This window comes from Neophocaena asiaeorientalis, unplaced genomic scaffold (assembly GCF_003031525.2).
Source record: "Neophocaena asiaeorientalis asiaeorientalis breed wild unplaced genomic scaffold, Neophocaena_asiaeorientalis_V1.1 scaffold78, whole genome shotgun sequence".
In the NCBI taxonomy this organism is placed as follows: Eukaryota; Metazoa; Chordata; class Mammalia; order Artiodactyla; family Phocoenidae; genus Neophocaena; species Neophocaena asiaeorientalis.
Window position 1 is genome coordinate 8,396,495 of NW_020175018.1, and position 12,385 is coordinate 8,408,879.

A 12,385-nucleotide genomic window follows, 5' to 3' on the forward strand; every position below is an offset into this window, starting at 1 on the left:
GTTATGTGGCATAACCCTGAGGTGGCATTTTAGATATTCATTCTGAGGATTATCTGGAACTGGTTCAAATGTTATGTTACTTATTTGTCAGGCAACAAAATGCCCATGAAAATAAAAGATTTTCTCATCAATTCATTGCTGTCTCAAAACTATGATACCCAAGTCAAGCAACCAATTTCAAAAAGCATTAAAAAAGCCAGAAGCTTTGTCCACTTAAATGTTCTCAGGAAAAGGGAGAATACAACTTACCCCAGAAGTTAAAAATTAAGAAATACTAATTTATTTGTCAATTTGAGAGTACAACTTTCTTCTAAGGCTTGGAGCTAAGTTCATACAAATAATGAGGCAAAATATAAAAACATCATCATAACTGCTATAATTTGCATCAAAATCTAAAATGTCATTGTTATTTCTATGACCTTAATAAATATAAAACATTCATCTTTCAGTTAAGATTTGAACATTATAATGTCTTCTAATAGAATAAGGACAGAAGAGTGGAAAGATCACTTTGGAGTAGATTTGATACCAGTTCTGTCACTTACTGCCACCATGACCTTACATATGTTATTTAACCTTTAAACTTCAGCTTGGGAACAGCAATTACCTTGCAGGTGGCTGCGATGATTAGAAATAATATATGTAAAATACTGAACATAGGGACTGGCTCATAGTGATTTAATAAATGGACGTTATTGCTAGAATGAAGGATTTTATCTTAAATAACTCCTTCAAAGGACACTGAAAATACTTATTTATTTACTTCCACACATATACAAACATGAATTCATTGGTATGGCAGCAAAGGAGAAAAAAGTGACAATTTCCCCACATTAGAAGAAAATTAGACAAAATACTTGGAAGGAATCAGATCTATAGAGTTGGTCAAAAAAACCTGCAGTAAACTCATATTCAAGGTACGCCTCCAACTGCTGCTGTACTATGAATTATTTATCAGGTGCACTAAAACTTGGGTTTCTCTCAAAAGAAGAGAGACAATAAAAACTTATGTGAGACTGGAGTCACATAAGGAGTCCATTAACCAAACAGCTTGTTAAGATGTTCAGGATGCCCTGTTAAAAATTTAAGAGCAGTCAGAAGTGCAATAAATGTGCTTACCTGAGGTGTCTCATGGCCTTTTCTACTATAATTTTGTATGAAGTCCACAAGGCCATGAACCACTGTTTTAACAGCTACCATTGCATTTTCTAGCTGCTCCCAAGTTGGTGAAACAGCATCTGTATAGTCCACCAAGGGGATGGGATGACGAAAAGAATTTGTTAGCAGTAAGTCTCTTGTGTTATTTACCTCAAAGGTAGAAAAAGTATAAGCAATTATTTTGTCACATACCTGGATTAGGGTCTATGTTTGCAAGAAGCTCTAAATGAGGCCTCAGTCTATTTAAGTTAGCTGGGTCACCTGTTCGTTGCAAAACAATTGTCAATTCCTGAACACTCTTTGCAAATGATTCTGGAGACTGCAGCTAACATAAAAAGAAAACAGAATGGTTTTTACTCTGGTTTTTATGACCTGTCTATATTCAAATGCTTTCATTTAGTCAACATACTGAATAGGTTTTCAAGTGTCTTCAGATTCCATAGTAGGAGTATCAATGATGAATTAAATTTTCACCTCAGAATCTGCCCTATGAAATTCATCATTAGACACTTAGAAAACTTATTTATTAGCTATCCGGTGTCAGAATATAGATAAATGACAGACTTGGTTAGCCAGGCTCCTTTTATGCTAACATCCTGTATTTGCTTCCCTGTTGCCCCCCTTAGTTTATTTTAAAAGTTAGAAAATAATAAAAAAGAAAGATATTTATAACAGTTTTATATGTAAAAACAGGACTCTCCAATTGGTTGTCTCTTTACTCCCTTCAAAAGATTCAAATACTCTCCAATGTAGCAGAATGATATAAAATCAGCATCTCTAATTTCACAAACCTTATCAATGATAGACTGCATGTGTGATTTATGCGCCAAGTCACCATACAGAAGTGAAGACCACTGCTCAGGTGAAATACGGAGTCCTGCTTCCATAGCAATATGAACAATTTGGGCATCATGTTCTCTGCGTAAAGCCTCATAACTCCGAAATTCCTCCTTTAGCTGCATCAGGGAAGAGTCTTCATCCCTTTTGGTAACCTAAAAAATAGAAAGGAGAGAAAAACCCATCAGAATTACTCTGCTCTTTCTCCTTCCCCAAACAACTTTTTCTTTTTTTTAGATGGGGGAGGTACCTATAGCCTATCAGATACTACATGGAGAAGGTACAAAGAAAATAATGTCCTCACCACAAATTCTTTTGGGAACAAAGCAGAACTTACAAAACCTAATACATAGTTCTGCCTTCCTTCAATGAGCTCAGCAGGTGGTAGGGAAGAAACTTGTAAATAGAAAGTTATCGTATAAGTGCTATTGTAAGACTCTATGGCAACGTAAAGGAAAGGCAATTAAATCTGACAGGTGGGGGAGGGAAGGGTGAGTATCAGGGAAGGCTTCCCCCAACAGAAGGCTACATGAACTGAGTCCCAAAGAATGAACAGGAGTTCCCCAGGCAAAGAAGGGTGAGGAATAGAATTCTCAAAAGAGTAGCAAGTGGTAAACAGAAACATGAAAGAGCAGAGCACATGGAATTAAAGGCTAAGATGTAGGCTGGAGAAGAATCACAGAGGGCATTGTATACTATGGTGAGAAATTTGGGGACAGGCACAATTTGTTTTATTGCATTTAATTTATTGTGCTTCACCGATAGGTACTGTGTCTTTTACAAACTGAAGGTCTGTGGCAACTCTGTGTCAAGCAAGTCTATTGGCATCATTTTTCCAACAGCATTTACTCACTTCATGTTTCTGTGTTACATTTTGGTTAATTTTTGCAATATTTCAAACTTCATTATTATTACATTTATTATGGTGATCAATGATATTTTATGTTACTATTGTTGTTTTGGGGCGCCATGAACCACATCCATAAAAGATGGTGAACTTAACGGATAAATGTGTGTTCTGACTGCTCTATCAACTGGTGTTCCCCTGCCTCTTTCCCTCTCCTCAGGTCTCCCTATTCCCTGAGACACAACAGTATTGAAAGTAGGCCAGTTAACAGCCCCACAAAGGGCTTCAAGTGAAAGGAAGAGTCACATCTCTCACTTTAAATCAAAAGCTAGAAATGATTAAGCTTAGTGAGGAAGGCATGTTGAAAGCCAAGACAGGCTGAAACCTAGGCCTCTTGTGCCAAGAGCTTGCCAAGTGGTGAATGCAAAGGAGTTCTTAAAGGAAATTAAAAACACTACTCCAGTGAACACACAAATGATAAGAAAGCAAAAGAGTCTTATTGCTGATATGGAGAAAGTTTTATTGGTTTGGATAGAAGATCAAACCAGCCACAACATTCCCTTAAGCCAAAGCCTAATCCACAGCAAGGCCCTAACTCCCCTTAATTCTCTGAAGGCTGAGAGACGTGAGGAAACTGCAGAAGAAAAGTCTGAACCTAGCAGTGGTTGGTTCATGAGGTTTAAGGAAAGAAGCCGACTCTGTAACATAAAATTACAAGATGAAGCAAGCCGGAAGTGCTAACGTAGAAACTGCAGGAGGTTATACAGAAGATCTAGCTAAGATAATTAATGAAAGAGGCTACACTAAAGCACAGATTTTTCAATGTAAATGAAACAGTCCTGTATTGGAAGAAGACGCTATCTAGGACTTTCATAGCTAGACAGGAGAAGTCAGTGCCTGTCTTCAGAGCTTCAAAGCTTCTCCTGTTGGGAGCTAATACAGCTGGTGACATTAAATTGAAGCCAATCTTCATTTACCTTTCCAAAAATCCTAGCTAGGGCCCTTAAGAACTACGCTAAATCTACTCTGCCTGTACTCTAGAAATGGAACAACAAAGCCCAAATGACAGCACATCTGTTTACAATATGGTTTACTAGATATTTTAAGCCCACTGATCAGACCTACTGCTTAGAAAAAAAGATTCCTTTCAAAATATTACTGCTCGTTGACAATGCACCTGGTCACTCAAGCGCTCCAATAGAGATATACAGTGAGATTAATGTTGTTTTCATGCCTGCTAACACAACATCCATTCTGCAGCCCATGGATCAAGGAGTAATTCTGACAAGTCTTATTAGTTAAGAGATACATTTTGTAAGGCTAGAGCTGCCATAGATAGTAATTCCTTTGATGGATCTGGGCAAAGAAAACTGAAAACCGGTTGGAAAGGATTCACCCATTCTAGATGCCACTAAGAACATTCGTGATTCACAGAAAGAGGTTAAAATATCAACATTAACAGGAGTTTGGAGGAAGTTGATTCCAGCCCTCATGGATGACTTTGAATGGTTCAAGACTTCAGTGGAGGAAGTGACTGCAGATGTGGTGGAAACAGCAAGAGAACGAGAACTGAAGTGGAGCCTAAATATGTGACTGAATTGCTGCAATCTCATGATAAACCTTTAATGGATGAGGAGCTGCTTCTTATGCATGAGCAAAGAAAATGGTTTCTTGAGATGGAATCTACTCCTGGTGAAGATGCTGTGAAGCCTGTTGAAATGATAACAAAAGATTTAGAATATTACATAAATTTAGTTGATAAAGCAGCAGCGAGGTTTGAGAGGACTGACTCCAATTTTGAAAGAAGTTTTGCTGTGGGTAAAATGCTATCAAACAGCATTGCATGCTACAGAGAAATCATTTGTGAAAGGAAGAGTCAATCAGTGGGGCAAACTTCATTGTTGTCTTATTTTAAGAAATTGCCATTAACACCCCAACCTTCAACAACCACCACCCTGATCAGTCAGCAGCCATCAACACTGAGGCAAGACTCCCCACCAACAAAAAGACTACGACTTGCTGAAGGCTCAGATGATGGTTAGCATTTTTTAGCAATAAAGTATTTTTTAATTAAAGTACATACTTTTTTGGCATCATGAAATTGCACACAATAGACTATAGTGTAGTGTAAACATAACTTTTATATATACTGGGAAGCCAAAAAATTTATGACTCGCTTTATTGCTGTATTCGCTTTATTGCTATATTCGCCTTACTGCAGTGGTATGGAACAGAACCTGCAATATCTGAGGTATGACTATACTATCCCGTACGGAATGGGAAACCACTGAGGACTTTTAAGTAGAAGAGGAACATGATCGTTAGGCAAACATTAGTGCTATGGGTGAGGATTAAGAAATTAAGAAATTTTCTGCCACCACAAAATTTATTAGGGTATTTTTATAGCTTTAATCTATACTTAAGTGATTAAAAAACATAAATTCAAAAGGTAGAGTTTCACATGTCCTAGTAACTGTCTAATTATCTAAACATGCAGGTATGTGGCTACATAATTCCGCAATAAATGATACACACTTATTTCTGAACCATTAAAACTTGCTAATGGCCACAATGAAATTTGATACCTGGTTAGAATTCAGAATACCTAGGCAGAGTACAGGCTCTGAAACTTAGATTGAACAAATAGTTCAAACTATTCAAATTGATGATTTTCTCATCAGGAAATGAAAATCTCCCTCGACCACCTCACTGGTAGTCTTGATTGCTGTTGTTGGCACATGAGACAGCAGTAATATGACCCCAAGAACATGAAGGTGGGGAAATCAAGTTATCATCTGAGAGTTAACTTAATAGTATCAGTTCACAATTCTCTTTGAGAATATATAAATACATTATAAAAAAGTATGGGACACCCAAAATTCTAATCAACACAGACTTACATAGAATTTAAGAAAGAGCAGAGTATAACTTAGAAATCACAAAATAACCTACTTAAAGAAACACCGAGGAGGGACTTCCTTGGTGGCACAGTGGGTAAGACTCCACGCTCCCAATGCAGGGGACCTGGGTTCGATCCCTGGTCAGGGAACTAGATCCCACATGCATACCACAACTAAGAGTTCTCATGCCGCAACTAAGGAGCCCACATGCTGCAACTAAGACCTGGTGCAACCAAATAAATAAATAAATATTAAAGAAAAAAAAAAAGAAACACTGAGGAAACAAAAGGAGGAATTTTTTTTTTTTTTTTTTCTGTATGCGGGCCTCTCACTGTTGCGGCCTCTCCCGCTGCAGAGCACAGGGTCCGGACGCGCAGGCTCAGCAGCCATGGCTCACGGGCCTAGCCGCTCCACGGCATGTGGGATCTTCCCGAACCAGGGCACGAACCTGTGTCCACTGCATCAGCAGGCGGACTCTCAACCACTGCGCCACCAGGGAAGCCCAAAAGGAGGAATTATTAATCCAAAACAGAAAAAAGAAACCCAAAAAACCAGAGGATGGTAACATTCATCCAACCACCAAGGTACAGGGTGCCTCTTGGGCAGCATGAACATCTATCCACCTGAGTTGTAAGATGTATACAGGTGGCTAACAGAGCCTGGTCCTATTGAAGTTCTATAAACGTGCATCAAAATCACCTATGAAGCTTTGAAAACTACAATTTCAGGTAATCAGAATCCCTGGTTTCAAGGACCGCATAATTAACAAGTATATATGAATGCTCAAGTCTCACTGGTATAGTTTGGTATCAGATATACCAAATCAAAATACCGAGGGATGGGACCCACAAATGTATACTCTTCAAAACTCCAGAGGTGATTCTGATGTATCTTCAGTTTAGAATCACTGCATTAAACAAGAGAATCATTAACTCCCCTTGTTCTGATTCCATGCTAAGCAAGCAAAGGTTTGATACTCTTCTACAGGAAAATAGCTATGACATGAGAATTAAAGTCAGTTAAAAGTTGCACTTCTCTTGGGCTTCCCTGGTGGTGCAGTGGTTGAGAGTCCACCTGCTGATGCAGGGGACACGGGTTCATGCCCCAGTCTGGGAAGATCCCACATGCCGCGGAGCGGCTGGGCCCGTGAGCCATGGCCGCTGAGCCTGCGCATCCGGAGCTTGTGCTCCGCAACGGGAGAGGCCACAACAGTGAGAGGCCCGTGTACCGCAAAAAAAAAAAACTTATAAAATTGATAATATGTAGTATGTGACCTTGGTTGTGGTGATTCTGTTCCTGAGGAACCCCCAAAATTCAGGTCTCTAAGCCTATAATCAAGGAAAAGACCTTCAACAATGGTGAGTTTATTAAATGCCCCTGGAGAGAGGCCTTTTGGCAACTGTCAGCATGATATCTTTTGATTCATGTAAACACTGCTTTCAACATTTTAAACTACAGGGCAGCAGTACAAGATGAAATGGGAGCATGAAACTGAAATCTTTCTAAACATAGTGTTATTCAAATGTCAGATATTAGGAGCAGCTGTAGATGTATGACAATCATAAACCACAAATCTATATGATACCACTGAGGAAAAGAAACAACATTAAGTCAACAATACACAGTGTGAGAACCAAGCCAGTCACTTCAGGATGATAAATGATTTCTGTAATTTGCCTGCTTAGCCAAAAACATTATGTTCGAGGAACCAGAGATTCATTTCAATTGTTGCCCTAAGAACACAATCAAACACTGTAACTATCAGGCAGATAGCGTCCAACCCTCACTGGTGGAGATAAGTGAACTCATCTGAACATATTTCCATCATCAATTAACCTGTTATCTCAAACTAAGCAGAGTGCCAAGAAAACCTCCTTTCTGCCTGTACTGTTTTCACTCTTGGACTATAAAACCAGCAAAATAGCTTAAATAAGCTTTGGCTTCAAATTCAGATGTTTTACTTTATAGAAGTACTTTATAGATGTTTTGCTTTATAAGAAGCCAATGGGTCTTTCTATTTCCAAGTCCTTGGGCCCTTCTTAAGTCCCCACCAGTAACCTATATTCTTGTAACATGCAGAAACGTCAAGGATTCAGCCTACTTTCCACATCTCTCAGTAACTGTCACCACCCATAAGCCTATTTGACAATGAAACTACATTTCTAAATAACTTAGGGTTCATCCCTATCCTCTCTGCCAAAAACCCCACCATCTAAATGCAGAGTGGGTCAGTATCCTCAACTTTTCACTCTCTTGTCATCCATAAGACAACATACGGGCCATCTTCAGATTAAAGGCTTTAATCTAATCACCACAGAGAAAGAGATAAAAATAATTAATAGGGAAGTTAAAACATTACCTACTGTTATGAAGTTTTCAGTATGCTTCCTGACTCCCTTTTAAGATGGTAAACATTAATGAAGTAGGCTTCTTTAGTTCACTTTTACTATTCCAAGAGCCAAGTTTACCAAAGTATTTTCCTCACAGTGTTACTGACACCTTCACGTATGTGTTCTTACACCCACACATAGTAGTATCACACATATGCAGTATCACAGATGCAATAAATGCAGAAAGCAAAGCTTCCTTTTAACCCTTTTTTTTTTTTTTTTTTTTTGCGGTACGTAGGCCTCTCACTGTTTTGGCCTCTCCTGTTGTGGAGCACAGGCTCCGGACGCGCAGGCTCAGCGGCCATGGCTCACAGGCCCAGCCGCTCCACAGCATGTTGGATCTTCCCGGACCGGGGCACGAACCCATGTCCCCTGCATCGGCAGGCGGACTCTCAACCACTGCGCCACCAGGGAAGCCCCCTTTTAACTCTTGTAAGCATTCTGTATTTCTGGGGCCTTTAGACCAGGTAACACCCATACCAGGTATCTCACACCCAGGCATGTAATGTTTAGATGGTTGCTTGCTACTTACCTTAAAACAAGAAGCTCGATACAGTAGTTGCACAACATGACCAATACTTGTTTTTGATGCCTGAGGAAATCTTGGTTCTAGTCTTTGCACAACAAAAAGTACCAGAACTTTCCTTGAGAGAGCAGAACCATCTTCTAATGCCAGCAACACCAGCTTCAAGGCCTCTTCTTGCATAGCTAGAAGTAAAGAACATGAGTTCATGATAAATGAGGAGACCTGTCAGACTACTTTGGGTATTAGTTTATGGTGGTTCATTATCTGAAGCCTGTAAATACTTAGAAAAACAGGCCATCACATGTGTGCAAATACAGTTTACTTAAAAAGAAATCAAGCAAAAGAAAACATGCGTCCTACTAAACAACCAAACAGAACACAAGTCAACAGAACTTAAACAAAATATATCTTCTGTAGGTATTTAGTAGTCAACTAGATAATGATAATGTTAAAAGTGAAAAAAAGCCCTCATTTTTAAAACTCACAGAGCTACTGTGACAATTAAATAACATGTAGAGAACACATAGTAGTCTTAAGATAAATGGTAATTTTTTAATGCATGAGAATGTTGCTTTGCCTGTCAGAATTATTTTGCATATAATTTAAAAGTGATATTAGCCCCTGGACGCAATACCTAAAGAAGGCATCCATTTATGTTGTTTTCCAGCCAGGGAGGTAGAGTATAATCTGAATCTAATCATGAAGGAGCATGAGAAAAACCCAAATTAAGGAATATTCTGTAAAAATAACTGCCTGTATTCTTCACGAATACCAACATTAGACAAAGAAAGGCTGAGGAATGGTACTATGTTAAAGAAGACTAAAAAGAGACATGACAAATAAATACAATATGTGATCTTAGACTCAATCATAAAATGAAAGAAAATAAATGCCATAAAAGGCATTTTTGGAATAACCAACAAAATTGGAGTATGAACTATAGACTGCAGCATTGTACAAATGTTAAGTTTTCTGAATTTGATGAATGTATTGTTTTTCTGCAGGACACATACTTAAGTGCAAGGGGTAAAGGGGCATGAAATATGCAACCTACTCTCAATGGCTCAGAAAAGAGAGTGAATTATATAACAAATATAGCAAAATATTAAAAACTAGTGAATATGGATAAAGAATATATAGGAATTCTCTGCATTATTCTTGCAACTTTTTGGTAAATTTGAAATTATTTAGAATTAAAAAGTTAAAAATATATTGACTCTCAATGAAAACAATGGAACTGAAAGATCTAGAATCTAGATTAAAAATCAAACCCCTCTCTTCCCAAGTAAGACATCGAGGCCCAGAAAAGTTAAGTGACTAGGCCAAGTTTCACAACTAGTTAGCAACAAAATTATAATTAGAACCAAGGACTTTTTAAAAAGTTGAGGTAAAATTTACGTCACTAAAATTAACCATTTTAAAGTATACAATTCAAAATGTTGTACAACCATCAACTCTATCTAGCTCTAAGACATTTTCATCACCTGAAAGGAACTCTATAGCCATTAATCAGTCACACCCCATACCCCTGACCGCACCCCCACCCCCACCCCCGTCTCTGGGAACCACTCGCTTAATGTCTAGTTCTATGGATTGACCTTTGTTGATGCTTCATATAAATGGAATCAGAATATTGTGACCTTCTGTCTGTCTTCTTTCACTTAAAATAACATTTTCAAAATTCATCCACATTGTAGCATGTATCGGTTTCTCAATCCTTTAAATGGCTGAATAATATTCTATTTATAAATATACCACATTTTGTTCATCCATTCATCAGGATTGATGGACATCCAGATTGCTTCTACCTTTTGACTACTGTGCATAATGCTGCTATAAGCATTCGAGTGCAAGTATTAGTTTGAATACCTGTTTTCAGTTCCTTTGGGTATACACCTAGGAGTGGAACTGCTGGGTCATACGGTAATTCTACATCTAACTTTTTGAGGAACCGCCAAATTGTTTTTCCATGGAGGCTGCATCATTTTACATTCCCAAGTTCTCTAACATCCTTGCCAACACTTTTTATTTTCCACTTTTTAAATTATGGTCAACCTAGTGGGTATGGTATCTCATTGTGGTTCTGATTTGCATTTCCTTAATGATAATGCATTTCCTTAATCTTTTCATGTACTTCTTGGCCATCTATGTATCTTCTATGGAGAAATGTTTATTTAGGTTCTTGGCCCTTTTTTTTTTTTTTTTTTTTTTGTGGTATGCGGGCCTCTCACTGTTGTGGCATCTCCTGTTGCGGAGCACACGCTCCAGACGCGCAGGCTCAGTGGCCATGGCTCACGGGCCCAGCCGCTCCGCAGCATGTGGGATCTTCCTGGACCGGGGCACGAACCCGTGTCCCCTGCATCAGCAGGCAGACTCTCAACCACTGCGCCACCAGGGAAGCCCCCAAATTTAAATTGTGTTGTTTATCTTTTTGTTGTCGAGTTATAGAACAAAGAATATTTGATACCTAGTCTAGTGCTTCTTAGGTAAGGTAAATAAACATGAGGAAATATCCACAGGTAAGCATTCTTAAATTATATATAAATAAGGATTTTAAAATTATTTTTCAATTTAACTTTGTATTATGGAAAATTTTAAACATATACAAAAGTAGGGATAACATGTACCCATAATACAGCGGCTGACACTAAGGTTTCATCTACTCATTACCCACTTTTCTAGTTTGTTTTGGCTGGAGTGGTTTGAAGCAAATCCAAGATAACATAGTACTTCATCCTTAAATAATTCATTATGTATTTCTAACACGTAAGAACTTTAAATTAACATAACACCATTATCATATTTAAAAAGAGTAATATATTTCCTTAATATCATCTAATACCCAGTTCAGGTTGAATTTTCTCCCACTGTCTCAAAATTTCTTCTTATAGTTGGTTTCTTTGAGTAAGTATCCAAATAAAGTCCATATATTGCTTTTGGTTTGTATGTCTTCAAGCTTTAAAAAAAAAAAACCCTATACTAGCTCTCCCCCACTCTCCCACCCGTTTAAAAGAAAATAATTTGTTGCAGAAACAATCATTTTTCTAAACAATACCCCCACATTCTCGATTTGGCTAATTTTGTATTTGTGATGTTCCTTTATCCTCCTTATTTCATGTAAACTAGAGACCTGATTAGATTCAGAATGAGTTTTTAGTTTTTGGGTTTTTTTTTGGGGGGTGGCAAGCATACACCTTATTCTATGTATCACATCAGGAGATACTTAAGACCTAGATGTCTCACTTTTAGTAATGTTAAAATTGATCAGTGGGTTTCGGCCTTTTTCATTTATTAACCTTTCATCTACTGGCTTTAACAGCCAATAATAATTCTTGCCTAGACCCATTATTAATTCATTTTATGTGATTTTTCTAACCTTAACATTGTTTTTCTAAATTTATCAGCTGGAATTTTGCTAAAAGAGAAACCTACCCTCAAAACCCTGAGAAACTGTCCTTGAAAGCAATTTGAAAAGGAAAGTCAGAAAAAGCATGCTTGATGTTTTTCTACTCCTTTTCCAATTTTTAGCATAATGTGTTGGTGCTCCAGCAACTGCCAAAGATAACCAATTTATTTTTTCTGTACTATCATTACAAGATCATGGATTTTTACACATTTTATGTGTTCAATCCATTATAGTCATTATTCATTTGGAGGTTCAGATTGTCCCACTTTTGTCCAGTGGGAGCCTTTTCAGATTCTGTCCTTTTGACAAGATTCTGATGGT

At 37.9% G+C, this 12,385-nt stretch overlaps 1 protein-coding gene and 1 non-coding gene across 3 annotated transcripts in view; both read right to left on the reverse strand.

Moving 5' to 3' along the window:
• RC3H2 (ring finger and CCCH-type domains 2) overlaps positions 1–12,385 on the reverse strand; it is a 51,683-nt gene that overhangs the window by 22,757 nt on the left and 16,541 nt on the right. For both annotated transcript variants that reach the window (XM_024762665.1, XM_024762663.1), the window contains exons 5-8: positions 8,665–8,840; positions 1,950–2,150; positions 1,351–1,483; positions 1,120–1,238 (exon numbers count right to left, since the gene is read on the reverse strand). In XM_024762665.1, coding sequence (XP_024618433.1) covers positions 1,120–1,238; positions 1,351–1,483; positions 1,950–2,150; positions 8,665–8,840 — 629 coding nt within the window. The remainder of the gene's footprint in view (positions 1–1,119; positions 1,239–1,350; positions 1,484–1,949; positions 2,151–8,664; positions 8,841–12,385) is intronic.
• Positions 1,573–1,683, reverse strand: LOC112411587 (small nucleolar RNA SNORD90). The gene has a single exon (XR_003005668.1). It is a non-coding gene; the product is annotated as a small nucleolar RNA SNORD90 (small nucleolar RNA).